This window comes from Leucopleurus acutus (genome assembly GCF_964270905.1).
Source record: "Leucopleurus acutus genome assembly, chromosome: 19".
Classification (NCBI taxonomy): domain Eukaryota; kingdom Metazoa; phylum Chordata; class Mammalia; order Artiodactyla; family Delphinidae; genus Leucopleurus; species Leucopleurus acutus.
In genome coordinates, this window is record NC_139161.1 from 31,920,783 (window position 1) to 31,938,228 (window position 17,446).

The 17,446-nt window shown below is 38.3% G+C and overlaps 1 protein-coding gene across 1 annotated transcript in view; it reads right to left on the minus strand.

Moving 5' to 3' along the window:
- The window catches only part of ANKFN1 (ankyrin repeat and fibronectin type III domain containing 1), a gene marked incomplete at its 3' end in the record, with an annotated part of 433,720 nt that overhangs the window by 64,461 nt on the left and 351,813 nt on the right, over positions 1-17,446 (minus strand). The window contains exons 8-9 of the mRNA XM_082859995.1: positions 5,576-5,673; positions 2,457-2,547 (exon numbers count right to left, since the gene is read on the minus strand). Of these exons, the coding sequence (XP_082716121.1) occupies positions 2,457-2,547; positions 5,576-5,673 (189 nt within the window). The remainder of the gene's footprint in view (positions 1-2,456; positions 2,548-5,575; positions 5,674-17,446) is intronic.

The following is a 17,446-nucleotide window of genomic DNA, read 5'->3' on the forward strand; positions in this document are numbered from 1 at the left end:
TGCAGTGACTGTAATGACATGTTTGGATTTCAGTTCTTTGCCAGATACCCCTACTAATCAAATGTGCTGTTTTAGAAAGTGCTGCCATTTGCTGCGTTAATTACCAAGTAATAAGTAACTCTTCCCAGACCTGGACAACTGTTCTTTTCATTCTGGAGAGAGCTCTTCAAATGGGCTCTGAGGGAGAGTATCTGAATAGAACTTGAAGTTTATAGAACTGGGACATCTGGTGTTTATAAGTAAATACATCATACAGATCAGAATTTGCATGGGGTCTGCGTTTGGAGTGGGTTTCCCTCTGACCCACCTTCAGGTCTAATTTTTTTTTTTTTTTTTTTTTGCTGTTCTATCCCTTCTATCCCTCCATCTCCAAAAATACATACTCTTTTTACCCCCGTAGAATGAGATGGGTTCCCTAAGTATCTTAATCTTCCAATATTCCCCGTATGTGTTTCTGGTAAGTCTTCAGTAAGAAAGATGTCCAAGTAAGACTGGAATAGTTAAATCATCAAATGCTAGGGGACTTAGGAGTCTTAGAGATGCCTGGTATTTGTGGTCCAAGGCTCTGTATGGCCTGATTTAGCTAGCTGAATCCACCAGAGGCAGTAGTCAGGAACGGTTGGCTGGCTTTTAGTCTGATTGTCTGCCTGATAGCAGGGCATTAGCTACCACAGCAGAGTCTTGACTAGTTCAGACTTGAATCCTGGCTCAGCCATGTTACCAAAGTTGTGACCCCAGGCAAGGCAACACCCTCTCTGAATCCTAATTTCCTTATTGATAGAGGAGGAGGACAGCATAGTGGTTAAGAGCAAGGAACATGGGGTTTGGACCTGACTTCAGTGCTGGCTAATTTTCTGTTGTTGGGCTGTATGTATGTGTGTATGTACCTCAATATTAATAGTTCCCTCATCAGTAAAATAATAAAAATCACCTCAATCTTCATAACAAACCTTAACAGGTCTGTTATGAAGATTGAGTTAATCTGTGTAAAGTTCTTAGATTAACATGCAGCATATAATGAGTTTTATCAATGTTAGCTCTGCTGTTGATGGTGATACAGATGATAATATGATGCTTAGCCACAAGATGGGAACAATGACTGTTGTCAGGATTAAGTGAGACACTGAATGTGAAAGCCCATAACATACCACCTGATTCATGGTTTTTCCTGGGCAAAGGGTTATTATAATACTTGAAAAATACAAAAATATATAAAATAGGAAACTAAAGAGCCCATAATCTCATAACCCAAATATCTGCTGTTAAATTTTAATAGTTATATGCAGACACACCTACCTAATTATAGTCAAACTCACAGTTTAAATGTTATATGAAAAAAATTATGATGTTTGTTTACATAAAACTTATAAGAATTTCTTCTATACAATGGATCATTTCTTAAAACACCATTTTTAGGGGTTGCATTTTATTCTATAGTATGGATCTATATATATCATACTTTATTTAACCGCAGAGTTAATATTGGATATTTGTTCTCCCCACCACACGTGATATTTCACTATATCAATATATTGCTGCAGTGCACATATTTGTTCATGATTGTGTGTCTGCATCTGTTTCTTTAGGTTAGATTCTTAGATGTATAATTATAGGGAAAAAGAAACGAATGTTCTTATAGCAGCTGATATAATATGGTACATTGTGTTCCACAAAGGATGGAGCAGTTTGCACTTTCACAAGAAGTGTATGATACCATTTTAAATGATCCCATTAGTGAAGATTTTTAAAATAAAATATAATTCAGAACAATAGGTTCATTATGCAGAAAACTCTATCATGTAGTATGTCTGGAGATGTTCTTCTTGTTAATTAAATTTTCTGGTTAATAGAGAATTGCCAAATACACCAGACATAAATTATTAAGTTTAAGATAATTAGAAGGGGCTTTGCTGGGTTTTTCAGCCACCATAATAAATATTATAGATTTCTGTTTGTGGCAGAGTGTATCAGAGTGCCTGTTAATAAGAAAGCTTTTCTTCTGACAGAATGTAAGTAAGATTTGCTAGACTTTTGGTGAAGAAGGGGAGGTGAGGTCTAAAATGGACTGCGTGTACTCTGGGCCAGCCAGTCCTACTGTGCCATTTCAGTACATCTCTACAAAAGCCCTGTGAAGGGTATGATCGGACCCATTCTACAGATGTTGAATTGAGACTCAGAGACTTTAAGTAAATTTTGAAAGTCACACAGCTAATAAAAGGTATAATGGGTATCAAATTCAGTCTTGCTGGTTCCAAATTCCCTCTTCTTTCATTCCACTGAGTTGCTTCCCAGGGGAACATTTCTGCAGAGGAATCATTCATTATGTGGCCAGATGCTACTCTGAGGACATCTTATTAGTCCCAAGCAGTGGGGAGAGGGAATGGCAATGGCATCCTGAGGATGGAATTGGAGTTGGAGTCTGGCCAGGCTTGAGAGAGTTCACAGCCACCACCTACTAGAAGGAGAGGCACATGCTGGTGTCGTGGTCTGAGCAGGTCCCCATCCTTTCATGTTATAAGCCGAGACTTGAACAAAATACTGTTGGCCCTGCAAAGTATCGAAATAGAGAGAATGATGGGTTGGGAATTTTATTTAGTCAGTTTTACCCTAGAAGCTTTATTCTGTGTCTGATGAACTTGTTCATCCCACTACCCATACTTTAACTTTCTAGCTTTTCTTGACTATTATGTTTTTACATGATAATAAACATATTTGGGGTGCCCTCTTAGTTTCTTTGTGCTTTCTTTTTTCAAAATTGGAATATCATAGTTGCTTTTCCTGACCTTCCCCAAACCATTATACACCAATTTTTAAGTCATAGTTCTGTAAGGTTTACCAAAACCTGCAGTTTCTCACCCTTACCTCTTTTTCCTTATTTTCTCCTCCCCAGTGGCAACTACTATCACCTTTTTCTAGCTGATCAACTTGCTTTACAAGATCAACAAGTTGTAATGAACATCTTTTCAGATTAATAATTAGAGATCTGCTTCATTCTTTTAGTAGTTGTATAGTACTTCACTTTGGGTAAACACAGTCATTTATTTAACCAATCCCTCATTAGTGGACATTTAGATTGTTTCCACATTTTATGCTAAATAAATAATGCTGCAATAAATATCCTTTACTCAGTTATTCAGACATTTTAAAAATTAATTCTTTGATGCTACTTCAGTTTTAAAACCATTATTAAGACAATGGTTTATATGCTTTAATGTTTTATGACATTGAGAATTAAGGAGTTGTGGCTGTATGGAGGCTCCTCAAAAACATAATAGACCTGCTGCCATGTGATCCAGCAATTCCACTCCTGGGTATTTATCCAAAGAAAACAAAACACCAATTTGAAAAGATATATGCACCCCAGTGTTCATAGCAGCATAATTTACAATAACCAAGGTATGGAAGCAAACTAAGTGTCCATTAACAGATGAATGGATAAAGAAGATGTGATTACACACACACACACACACACACACACACACACACACACACACACACACACACAATGGATTATTACTCAGCCCTAAAGAAGAGTGAAATTTTGCCACTTGCAACAACATGGGTGGGCCTGGAGGGTTATTATGCTTAGTGAAATAAGTCAGACAAAGACAAATACTGTATGATATCACTTATATGTGGAGTCTGAAAAATAAAACAAACAAACTAGGGAATGTAACAAAAAAGAAACAGACTCAGGATGTAGAGAACAAACTAGTGGTGACCAGAGGGGAGGGGCAAGATAGTAGAAGAGAATTAAGAGGTACAAACTACCAGGTAAAAAATAAATAAGATACAAGGATATAATATATAATACAGGGAATATAGCCAATATTTTCTAATAACTTTAAGTGGAGTATAATCTATAAAAATATTGGATTACTACATTCTACATCCAAAATTAATATAACATTATAAATAAACTATACTTCAATTTAAAAAAAAGAATTAAGGAGTTGTTTTTTGTTTCCTTATAATATTTTAAAATGTTTTATGCCTTTATATTTTTGCTTTGAGGAATTGTTTTTTTCTGATGAACCCAAAGGGGTATTTTAGGAGTTAGCACTTGTTAAAGCATTGCTTGCAAAATTTGTAAAGTGGTGTTTGAAGTTAAAAAAAAATAGCAATCATTGTAGAGCCTTTGCTAGGGATTTAATAGTATTGGCCCTACCATATCATAAACTTGATTTTTATAACATTAAAAATGGGTTTCTAGGTACCTCAAGGATATGGGGATTCTCTGAAGTGTAAATCTACTTCTAGGCTTTTATGTGATTAGGATAGTGTCTGTGTTGCTCTCATTGGATGACCAACTGCAAAAACTTAATCCCTGTAAAAAATTAGTTCAAATATTAGAGAACCTCTCTATGGAGAGTTTTCCATTTTTATCACCATATCACTCTTTCTTTTAAGCAGCGGAAATTCCCTCGGGTTCTCTCTGCCCCTCTTCCATCATGTGAGCTATAGGGTTGGGAATCAGATGACAATAGCATCTGTAGGGGCCACGCATTCAGGGGTTTGTTTGTTCTGCTAATCCACGGTTTTGGCCCCTGGTGTATATGTGTAAGTAAGACTAAAAGTTAAGATTCTGTGATGGTGACCCAACCACCAAGAATTCTATTAGAATAAGCTGGTTCAAACTTGAAGAGGTGCAACCTAACACAGATTTTTAATTCTGGGCTTCAGGATTACGCTTTACAGATAACTGTTTTAATTGACTAACCTTTTAGAAAAACAACAAGAAAATTCTCCTTCTACCTCTCACATATGAAGGTCCTAAGATATTAATTATTTGAATTGGATAAAAAGGTACAGGTTTAATTTAAGTTTACTTAAAATCTTTTTCAGTTGAAAAGATTTTGATGATCCAGTTTTGTTGCATTTAATTGTTTGAGGAAATATAGAGTTTGTTCCAGTCTGGACTGATTTGTTAGGTGTTTTTATTTTCTGCATTTCATATGCTTATATGGTTTATAGTTCTATAAATAATTAACACTTAAGTTTAGATTGGTTAAACAAATAAGCACAGTCTGTTCCAGTCTTTCATTCACAGTTTAAATTGGTTCAGGTTACTGAGAAATGTAGTGCCACCACATATAGTTTCTTTTCTGTGAAAGCACATTTGGGCAGATTTTTTTTTTTTTTTTTTTTTTAATCAAGGGAAAAGGGTTTCTCTCAGGAAATTGTGTGACTCCAATTGATGACTGATCTCAACTGAGGCTGTGGGGATGAGGGTTAGATGAAGCTATTATTTTTACCATCAGACAGGGAGTCAAAATTGGATCTCATAGAGCCTTTGATCCCTCCCCAAAGATTAGACTGCGATCCAGAAAGCAGCAGCTTTCAAGGCTTGCATGAGGCCAGTCTTTTTCTGATCTCTGTAGAACATGGCAGCTTACAAAGTGGTTCATGCTGTCTGCTCACTTCTTTGTGGGGTTCAGATTATGGGTACCAGACATAGCACGCTTAACGAGTGGCAGTTGTTGCCAGAGGACTGGGCGTTGGCTGTTGCTGGGATGTATGAATATCCCAGCACAAGCATCAGGGGTAGGGGAATGGGAAGTCTAATGGTGTTTACCATTGTGAGTCCTGTGATTGTGCACCTCAGGGTCTGCAGGTTTTCCATGATGATTTCTCCAGCCAAAGGACAGAAGTCTTTAGACATGCTCCATTCCACTGGATGGAAAGGGGAGGGGGGAAGAGGGGGAGGGAGGGAGGGAAAGAGAAAAAGAAAGAAAGAGAGAGAGAATAGTCATCTACCAAGAAGCATCATAGAAACTCTAGCATATAATCTCTCTCAAAAACAGTAAGTTTACCCTCCTTTCCCTGTATTGGCACATCTAACAATTCTCCTCGGCATAAGTCAGTTTCCAAGTTCACCATTATTTTTTAAAACAGAGGCGGGGAATAAAGTAATCATTCAACAGTGAATAATATACCTTAATGTGTATGTATGTATATATGTATATAGACACACGTGTGCAGGCACATTATATATAAAAGTTCATTGTATATAGAAGATGTTATTTACTTCATGTAAGAAGTGAAGGGCTCATTAGGATATTACCTTCTGTTTGTTCCCCACGTCTGGTTTCTGTTTCACCATTTTGCTGAGAGTGCTACTTCGAGCTCCCAGGGGCATTCTCATCCCAAATGAAGAAGCCTCCTTTCATTTCCTTCCACATAATTTGACTCCTTTTCCTTCTGGAATCACCCTCTTCCTTTAGTGTGTCGTATGCTGCTCCCCTGGCTTTCATTCTCCTCCCTGATATTGCCTTCCAGGCTTTTTCATTAGGCTTCTTTTCAGCTGGAGAATTTGGGATTTGTGACTGATCTCTTTGGTGGTCCCCACACACCTGACGTCCCCAAAGTGGGTGTTCATTCACAGTTAAATCTTAACACCCAAATTGTAACACCCCATTTTACTGTGAGACACGCTCTTTCATAACATTTTCCTCTGGTTGAAAAAACTGTGATCAGGAGAGAGAAATTGTACATCATCAGTAAAAAGGGTCTTAAGTGACCGTTTACACATGGCAGGATTTGAGGCAATCCTAAATGAAGCAGGAGCTTCAGTCACATGGAAGACAAGGCCTGCATGTTCTAAACCTCATGATGACAAGCTATAGGCCTTAAGATTTAAATTATATTCTCTATGACACTTAAATACTTCAAAATTAAGCCAAACCATCTCTAAATCCTGCTGTTCCCCTAGAGTCACACAATCCCTCTGTTCAGAGTTGCTGCCCCTGCCTCCTCTGCTTCTCTTCATTATGCTCCTGGGAATCTAGCTTGCTATCCTCACTCTCTTGAAATTGCTCTCCTAAAATTCCTAGTGCTTTGATCATCCACAACAGCCTCTTCTTGGGAAATCCTGCCACTTTGGCCTCCCCCCGTGTTTTGCAACCTTCTTTCCCCTTGGTTTCGGTTGCACCCTGTCTTCTGCTTCTTCTGCCTCCTGATTCCCTCTTTTCAGGCTCTCCCTGGTTCCTCCCTTTCTTTGTCCTTTGATGTGTTGTTCCTTGAGGGTTTGGCTCCTTTTTCATTCATGCTTGTCCCAGGTAGTGACCTTATCCACTTTTATGGCTCCAACAATGACTCTTAAAACTGTAATTCTAGGTTTAGCTTCTCTCTGGAGCTCTGACTTCTTTCTGTAAATTTCCACCTGAGTGTCCCCACTCCACTTGAGTGGAAGTACTCCATTAAGTACTTTTCCTTACCAAAATATGTTTCTCCTCTTTTTTTCTTAATTTTAGCTCATTTAGCACTGCCACACATCCAGTCAACCAACCCCAAAACTCAATGCATCCTGCTTCCTCTTTTTCCCCAATTCCTCACAACCAGTTGATTACTAAACCCAGTAAGTTCTATTTTTAAATGTCTCCCAGAAATTTCCCTCTCCTCCTCACACTGAAGCTATTCTAGAGCAGACCCTTATAATCCTGAGCATGAACTCTGCAACTGATTTTTTTGTAGACCTAATTGATAAACTCTAATTGATTTTTCTGTTCATCTCCTTATCCTTATATACAATCTTCTTACTATAGCCCGAATTATAGTTTTAAAATGCAGATCTAATTGTTTAGTTTCTCCTCATAAAATCTTTTCATAGTGTCCAGTTGATTTCCAAAGTAAAGTTAAACCCTAACAAGGCATTCAAAGACCTTCATAATGTAGTCCCAGCCTTACTCTACTATCCTTATGTCCTGCCATTTCCCAAAGCAAAGTCCTTGTTACCTGTTTATTATTCTGTGCATTTGTATGCCTCTGTCTTGTGTTCATCTTCCAACCTTTGCTTGTCAAAACCCTACTAATGCTCTAAATTCCTCAGGAATAATTGATTAAATACATCTTTTCTGTGTTCCCAAAGTCCTTAATTTATATAAAAACAAGATTTATTACACATATATTATGCTTCCTTTTCTCGTTAGATTGTGAGAAATTTGAGAATAAGAAAAGTGTTAGTCATTTCTTCCCTCTCTAGATCCACACTTGGATCTGTGTGCTTGGTGCACAGAAAATGCTTACTAAATATTGTACACATCAAATACATATATATTTGTTTTATTGTATGCATATACATATGTACACACACACATCCAGAATAGACTGCTTTTCCAACATGGAGATATTTTTCTTCCATGTGAATCTTCTCCTTCTCCAGACTCTTGCCCTTTGAAGCTCTTAGGCATATTGTAAAATCTAATTAGAATCAAATGATTAAGGTTGTATGTTTACTCTCAAATCAAGCCTATACCTTATTATAAATACATATTCTGAAACATATATATGTATGTATTTTAATATATGTGTTATATATATATAGGTATGTATGTATACTTCTTTCCCCAGTTGTTTTATTATGCCTATGAGCTACTAGCTCTTGAAAAAGCCAAGTTTCTTAAGGTCAAATTAGAGAGGGTTTGTAATCAGAGAATAGTGTTGCATATTATTTTAAGCTAAAGAAAAAAGAGCAGTCGTTGAGGGAATTATCACAAACAAAATGAAAATTAGTAGCACATGTGCAAGGACATCTAGAAAGAACAAAGAATATAGGAAAATTCTAGAAACAAAAATATCTTTGGTTGCCATTGAGACATGCATGGTTCACTGATGTGGTGAAGCCCCAAGCCCAAGACTGAGGATCAAGAGCTTCTGATTTCAGGCTAAGGATTCAGGGTACATCCCAAAAGAAGATCTAGGGATTAGTGGGAACAAGACCAGATTATTTGAGAAATGATTAAAGAAAAGTTGCTCAAAGATGCAATCTTTAAAATTTCTGAAGAAACAACAATTTCTTTTTGAATGAAAGCTGTCATGTTCTATTTTTTTTTTTTTTTTTTTTGCGGTACGTGGGCCTCTCACTGCTGTGGCCTCTCCCTGCTGTGGCCTCTCCCGTTGCGGAGCACAGGCTCCGGACGCGCAGGCTCAGCGGCCATGGCTCACGGGCCCAGCCGCTCCGCGGCATGCGGGATCCTCCTGGACCGGGGCACGAACCCGCCTGCATTGGCAGGCGGACTGTCAACCACTGCGCCACCAGGGAAGCCCCTGTCATGTTCTATTGAAATAATTCTACAAAACATGTTTCAGGTGGAAAAGAGGACCTGGCTTCTTCAAAAACAACAACAACAACAAAAACAAATAGAAGCAGGTTTGTAGGGAGGTGTGTTCTTCTTTAGGAGTTAATAGAAAGTTTTAACCATTTAAGTCTAATTAGATCTTATAATATGTCGAGGTTTCAAAGGGGGAAGGGTCTAGAGAAAGAGAAAATCTACATGGAAGGAAAAAAATTCTCCATGTTGGAATGGCCAGTCTATTCTGGGGCAACCTATAGTTTTTTCCCTCTGTGTACTTCCTTGGGTTGATGGACTCTTGACATAAAGAAAGGAGCTTCTGCTCACTTCTGGAAATAGAATGAGCCGGAATCACTTTGAGAGCCAACTGGGAATTCTAAGAAGGCAACTTAGCATGGTCTCTCTGGAAAGTTATGTGTAGGTAGTTTAAAGACTTAATATTAAAGCCATGAGAAAAATCACTTATAAGTCTGCTCTAAATCCCTGAAAGGTTGGAGCCATGTATATGAAGTTTAAAACTATATAAGACTTACAGTTTTAAGATAAAGATCAGGGCAACTGTTTCTACTTAGGTCTGGGAAATAGAAGCAGGGTTCAATCATGCAGTGGCTCATAGCAGTTGAACGTTAGTAAGAAAGGTACCAGACAAAACCTAGGTGTTAGTATTTCTTAAAAATTGGCTCTGGCTCAAACTGTGATTCACTCTATGTGTATCAAATAGCTATGAATATTTTAAATGTGAAGTTCTGTTATTTTAACAAGTATTTCATTTTTATCTAAGCTTTAGAAATGTAGAGCAGTTGGGCAAGAGAGTTTCTACCTGAACCATCACCACTTTCCTGATGGCAGCTGTTATAAACCACAGACCAAGCTTAAGAAGAAAACAGAGCTCCAGAAGGTTTCCCCTCGTCATCTGAAGTCTATAAGGTGAGGAGGAATGTCCCAGAATCAGTGAGAAGAGTAGAAAATTCATGACTGGAAGTGTTAGGGCACACAAGCTGAGAACTTAGTCAAAGTGCAGGTAAATTTCAAGCCTCATGGTGTGGACTGTGTGATTAACAAACCCTGAAGAGTTATAACACTCTTCAGTGTAACTGCAGAGTGATAACACTCTTCAGGCCAGCTTTTTGAGAGGTGAAGACTGTGCAAAAGGAAAGGCATAAAGAGATAACGTTGCAGCAATATCTAATTTCTATTCAGTTGATTAAAAAAAAAATCTAAAAACTGCTATTGTCCAGGTTCTCCCTCAAATCTCAAATGCCTCAAAGTCTAGAGTTGTTTTATCCTCTTCACACACCAGGAGGACAGACTGTAAAAGTTGTCCTCCTGCCTCTTGCCCAGGCCCTACTCAAGCTTTCCACTTGAGCCTCACTGGTCACTTGACCTCAGACCCATTGCTTATGCTGTTTTCTCTTATAATATGCTCTCCTTCCTCAAAATCTTCTACCCCTTCATTCAAACCCCTGGTTCAATGATCCTTCCTTACCATAGCTTTTCTTGGCTTTCCAAGGGAAGCTCCTTTGCCAGCTTTCCCATAGTAATTTTAATATGTCTCTTACATTGCACTTGCTTTATTGTTTTGTATTTAAGAGCTCTGTCTCCTCTTTAGTCTATAAGCTCTTTGAGAGCATGAACCAAGTTGTATTAATAACAGTTTCCAAAGCATCTATCACAGCACCTAGCACAGTATAGGTGGCTCAGTTTATGTTGCGTGAATTGAATACTTGATTCATGACTTTGGAATGCTTGAAGAATAAGGTAGACAGAAATCTGATGCTGTTACTTAAAGAATAAGAAAACAGTGTTAGAAAAAATACAGTCAAAAGAGAATGGAAGTTGCTTGAGCTGCCCAGTAAGTAGTTAAGATGGAGATTAATTCCTGGCTTCCAGATTCCCAGCATCCCAGACTCCTCACTTGTCCATACTGCCTCTAAGGACCCCCCAAAATAAAAGTTTATTTCCTGTTCCCTATCAGCACTTCTATGGAACCAAAACAGCATTTTTACTGGCCACACTCACCCCGGCGCCTTAGCTAATGAATGGAATTTGGCTCGACTGCCCAGCCCAGCACCAGAGCATTATGAAATCTTCCCCGATCCATCTAATTGTGCAGTTTCTAACCTTTCAGGCCAACCATAGCACAACAAGTAGAAAGAGGGAGAGAGGGATGTGCCGAGAAACTCAGAAAAAGATCAAATGCAGTCATTCCTAGAGATGAGAAGATGTGTCTTGCTGAAGCATGAACCCACTCAACACTTGTGGGTTTTAAATTGGGAAATGACGTGTGAAAACTCTGGATCTGGGAATTCTGTTTAGCTCTGGCAAAACACGAGGTTGGAGCCGCCTGCATTTTTTATTTTAAATTCCCTTGGTAGTTCTAGGAGTAGGGGCATGCATTACTTTCAAACAAGAATCTTTATTGTTTGCATAGCACACAGTCTTCCAGTTAATTAGAAAAACATTTTTTTTCCCCAAATTAAATTTCCCTAGAACAACAATGATTTAAATTAAGGGCAAAAGCCTTTTTTCTTTTTTTTTTGGACACTAGTAAATCCTTCCTGCACCTACTACTTCTAGAAGATTAAAAGCACAGTTGGAATTGGAAGGCTATATTCATTTATTTATTGTCAGTTTCTGCCATCTACAAAAGTAATATGCCCCTACCTATGTATATTGTGTATTGTCTTAGTTTTGCCTGCCATATTACAGAGCTACCTACAGATACAGACATGATTCTAAATGTTCAGGTTTTTGAAAAGTACATAATACTACAAGTAACAGCAAAAAAGTCAGCTCCACAGTCTGATCTATTTGCTTCTTTATTTATCTCCTAATGGCTCTCCTGTTATGGCGGAATTTATTCTTTCTCTTGATTGTCTTTGCTTTCTAAATAAACGATACTATAATTTTTGTGATTCTTACTACTGCTGAGAATTCTTTCTCTTTTTCCAAGCTTGGCATGAAGTGTTTGTTGAAAGAATACCAGTCTTCTAGAGACCCAGCTGCTGCCAGCCTAATGTCTTCAGTGATATTCACGGAGCTTCACCTTTGTACTTTTTTGGTCTTTTAACCAGGGGTGACTTTAAACAAAAATTCCTTCAGTAATTTCTGCAATTTGGGTATGAGAAAGTCTGAATGATCTGCACTAGTGGAGTTATCGGAAGTATAGGTAATCCCCAAGCCCCAGATCATATAGAAATCACTTTTTTCTTTGCGTTTATAGGATCTCTTTCCTTAGTAGATTCACCTACTGGTTTTCCTAGAACATTACGAGTTGGGAAGGTCTCAGATTTATCACAGAGTACAAAGTGCAAAATCCCCTCATCATGTCACATCTAAGATTAGGTGGCATAATAGGGCAGCTTTTAGAGGCAGCACAAAGTGGGAGAAGGAGAAAGCCAGAGCTTGGCTCTATCCACATTTAGATGGGATAAATCCAGCGGGTGCTGGAGTTGACCCATATGGCTCGCAAGAGCTGATTGTTAAAATTTTAGGAATTTTGCCAGCTGGTTGTTAAACACAGCCATTATTAAAAATTAAATTGTATGAACTTAAATAAGTTGTGTTAAAGAAAAAGACAGTAAATACTCAAAACTCATGACTCCCTAATTTACTGCATTTTACTAGTAATTATGCTCTTGAGATTATTGATACCTATTTTATCTGTAGGGTGGAAATAGCATATTATGATGTACTACTGCACTTATCTTCCCAGTCTGTTTAGTGACATCACATTGGTAGCTTGAAATTGGCCATGGTGGGAATATTTGCAGTATAGCAATGAGCAAATGCTAGAAGACCAAGGCTTGATTTTTTATTTTGTGGACTGTCTAAACCAGGTATCGGCAAACTATAATTCCAAAAGCCAAATCCGACCCGAGGTCTGGCTTTTGCATTTCTAAAGGATTGTAAAAGCGCGTGCACATGCACACACGCACACGAAGAATATGTGACAGAGACCATATGTAGTCCACAAAGCCTAATGTATTTACTCTCTGGCCCTTTGCAGGAGAAATTTGCTGACCACTGGTCTAGACTTAAGAAAGTGATGGAGAAAATGTTAATAATTCAGATTAAAGTTAGAAGTTTCTGTGGCTGTTACATTGCATGTAGCACCAAACAATTGAGGAAATAGTCTTCCAGTACTCGAAAACTGTAACTTGATTCCACAAAGAATGTCATTGATGAGTCAAGTTGTAAGTCTGTATTGTTTCATTTTTGTTTTAATTCCTTAAAGTAAATGAAAATATCAACCGACGTTTACATGGTAACTACACTCATTGCATGAAAATAAACAAAAGCATTTTGGGAGAATTGATAGGCTATGAGGAATTTATAAAAAAGTGTATGGTATATGTTGTTATTATTTGTAAATTGTGTGCTACATATCCTTTCTATTAGTAGAATTTATAGAAGACTTGTGTGTGTGTGTGTGTATGTGTGTGTACTTTTTTTCCCCAGAGATCCAATTGTTCAACATTTACCATCATGCCATTGGATAAATGCTAGGTGGTTGCTCATATAGACTCAGAGTGGATGTATCCTGACTAGCAGGTTATAGTGTCCAAGGGGAGCAGGTTTCTCAGATGTACCTTAGGTAACATTCTGTTACCAGGAGATGAAAATGAGGTACATAAGCCCCTTTAGGAGGCAAGAGTGGCACAGTGAGGGAATCTGGGGCAAAAGTTCATTTACTAAGCAGTCACCATCTAAGAGGTCTGTTCAGTGGCCAAGACCCAGGCAACTGGGCAGTACAGGTGCTCAGACTCCCTGCATCAGTTCTTCTTGCCCAAGCCAGGGCTGACCTTGAAATTGACACAGCATACAGCCTGTAGGGCAGGCATCTGTGGACTTGACTGCAACAAGGATGGCAGAGTCAGGGGCTGGCCAACAGAAACCTAACATCCAGTAGGTTTGGCAAACATCCCAGTCCACTGCTTCTGATGGCCTGAAAGAGCTCCATGCCTAAACAGAACAGTCTGGGCTTCCTTATTATTTTATTCTTTATTATATTTTATTATTACACATTATTATTATATTTTATTTCATGATTATCTGGGTTTTATGAATGGGCACTTTTAAGACACTGTGGACTGAAAATATGAACATTGGTTATTAACTCAGACAAACCTCTCACTTTTCCTTTTTCTTTGGAACACTGCCATATCTTTGAGTTATAAGATGTCCAGGTAAATTTTCACTTGTTTTAGATTACTTCTTAAGAGAAACTGTCCAGATAATTTTTGTTCATTAAAGAAGTATAAGCTTTTAAAAGGCTGCAATGGATAAAGTGGAACAACTGTGACAAAACCAAGTGACAATTAGAGATCTGAAGGCTGGGACTGCCGCCCCACACTCCTTCTCTGAGAATAGGCAGCATCTGAAATCTGTTCCGTGAGGTAAGAGCTGCTCTGGGAAGCTTCTGGGATGCTGAGATTTTTTGTTTTTGTTTCGTTTCCAGCAGCTGATGCCCTTCTTGTCTGCAGGGAGAGAACTCTGACAAGCTATTTTACTTTCTAAAGGATACAAAGTAGGGCAGGATCTGTGTGATTTACACGCACAAGGTCCAAGATATGTGATCAATTTGCAGCTTTCTGAATCCTGTTGAGTCCTCGTGGAATTAAAATAACCAGCCACAGGGGCAAAAGCAAAAACATTCCAACTTTTTTGCCAGATGACAACTTTCATTCAGAGAAAGTGACTCCATTTGGCTTTGGGGATGGGGGTCATTTTCCTACCCATTTTTTAAAAAAAAATATTGAGGTAACATTGGTTTACAACATTATATAGGTTTCATGTGTATAACATTATATTTCTACCTCTGTACACACTACAGTGTGCTCACCACCAAAAATTTAGTTTCCATCTGTCATCATACAGTTGACTCCTTTACCTGTTTCGCTCTCCCCCACTCCCCCCGCTTCCTTTTGGGTAACCACTGTTCTCTTCTCCATATCTATGCATTTGTTTTTATTTAGTTTGTCTTGCTCATTTATTTTATTTAAAATTTTTTCATATTCCACATATGAGTGAAATCATACAATATTTGTCTTTCTCCATCTGACTTATTTCACTTAGCATAATACCCTCAAAGTCCATCCATGTTGTCGCAAAAGGCAAGATTTCATCTTTTCTTATGGCTGAGTAGTATTCCATTTGTGTGTGCGTGTGTGTGTGTGTGTGTATACCACATCTTCATTCATCCATGAAGCACTTACGTGGGCACTTACGCTTGTTTCCAAATCTTAGCTGTTGTAAATTTACTATACCCACTTTTAACATCCCATTTTCCTTCTTATAACCTTAACTAATTAAACTCCTTAAGGAAAGGACTCATGCCATATTGATTTTTGGACACCCACCCCACTCTCCTGTAGAAGTATGGAGTATAGTCTCAAATAGAGTGGGTTTGACTTGAGTCAAATTGAATGGGTTTATATGTGGACATTGATGAGTGAGGGACAGTCCTCAGAGTTCTATTTTGTTCCCTTGATCTACAAAATAAGGACTTCTTTGCTGGGCATTTAGCCTAATTTCGGAGGCTTGTTTTGCCCTACTCCCTGCATTTGCCCTGTGTTCCAGGAAAAGAAAACTAACACTTAATGAAAATCGACCAGGTTCTTTCACAGATAATTTTGTCATTTTGTTCTCACAATATTCCTGCAAGATAGGCTAAGTCATCATTCAGTAATTCTACCAATTTAACAAGTGGCAGAACTGGGAATTAAAGCCAGGTCTGTGTGAACCCCAAACTCACTTATAACTTCTTATTGAGCCTGGGATAAAATCCTCAATCTGTATCCTGGCCTGCAAGGCCCTGGGTGACATGGGCCTTCTCCATCTTCTAGCTTCAGACTCATTGCACCCACATGTTCTCTTTCTCTCTCTGATTTTTAGATCCTCAAACATGTCAGGCTTCTTCTCCACACATACTGTTTGTTTTGCGGGAAATGTTTTCTCCTTTCTGACTTTCGTAATTATCCCTCATTTTCCCTCAGGAATCAGTGTAAATGTCACTTCTGCACATAAGCCTTCTCTGATCCGAAGATAAAATTAACATCCCTGTTACGTATCTCAGAGATATAACACTGTCGCTTTGTAGCACAGTAAGTACCTATCAGTGCAGTTATCTCTTCAATCTTACAAACTCTTTGAGGACAATTGCTATGAATATATATTTCCTAATAGCTAGCATATGCCATAGCATATACTAGGCCAATAAATATTTATTGAATTGATATTAGATTATTGTCCAGCTAGGTTGTGGGGATATGGAGAGGCAAGTGACATGGTCCCTGGCCTTAAGAAGCTTATGCGTTAATATTATGGTCCACTTTTACAGATGAGGACAGGAGGTTCAGAGAGGTCAAGTCTATCTCAGACCAGAGTTCTTTCCTCATCACCATGCAAACTCTTGGGAAACAAGTTGTCTTTCCAGCCTGATGCCTCTCCCATCTCCTCTTGTTAAAACCTACTTGAACGAAAGGCTCATGCTCCTTCAACACCGGTCATTCTCCCTGATTCCCCAGAGTAATTTCATCTGTCATTTTTTCTGACATTAATACTCTCTATTTTGTATTATAATGACTCATGCAATGTATTTTCAACTCTACCTGCACAATATATTTCAAGTCTGTTTCCTTTTAATTTTTTTAAACTCCATTATTATCACCCTCATCCAAGCTACCATCATTGCATACTGGAACTTCTAGGGCAGTTTCAGAGCTGAACTAGAAGGTCTCCCTGTCTCTATGCATACCCACTTCCCCTGCCCCCAGTCTCCTGAAGCCAGAACAGGCTCTTCAAAACATAAATAATATCACAATACCTTCCTTCATTGAAACCTTGTAAGTGCACTTCTCATAAAATCCAAACACCTTAACATAGTCTACAACAGGGGTTGGCAAACAGAGACCCTGTGGGCCAGATCCAGCCTACCACCTGTTTTGTATAGCCTATGAGCTAAGAATGGTTTTTGTACTGAAAAAAAATCAAAATATATTGTAAGTTGTGAAAATTATATGAAATTCATATTTCAGTGTCCATAAATAGATTTTATTGGAACACAACCCCACTCATTCTTTTATATATTGTCTCAATGGCAGATTTGAACAGTTGCAATAGAGACCATATGGCCTGCAAAGCCTAAAATATTTACTATCTGATCCTTTATATGTAGACCCTAGTCTACAAGGAGTCGTGATCTGGCGCCTTCCTACTTCTTTGGAATCCCCTATCCTACTGTTCTACCCATTTTGCTTCATCTGCACTTTCTTTTCCTCTAACTTACTAAGCTATTTCTCCCAAGCTCATCCGCATCTCACTCTAATACATCATCCTTCTTTATTTTTGGTACTTATCATTATCTGAAATTG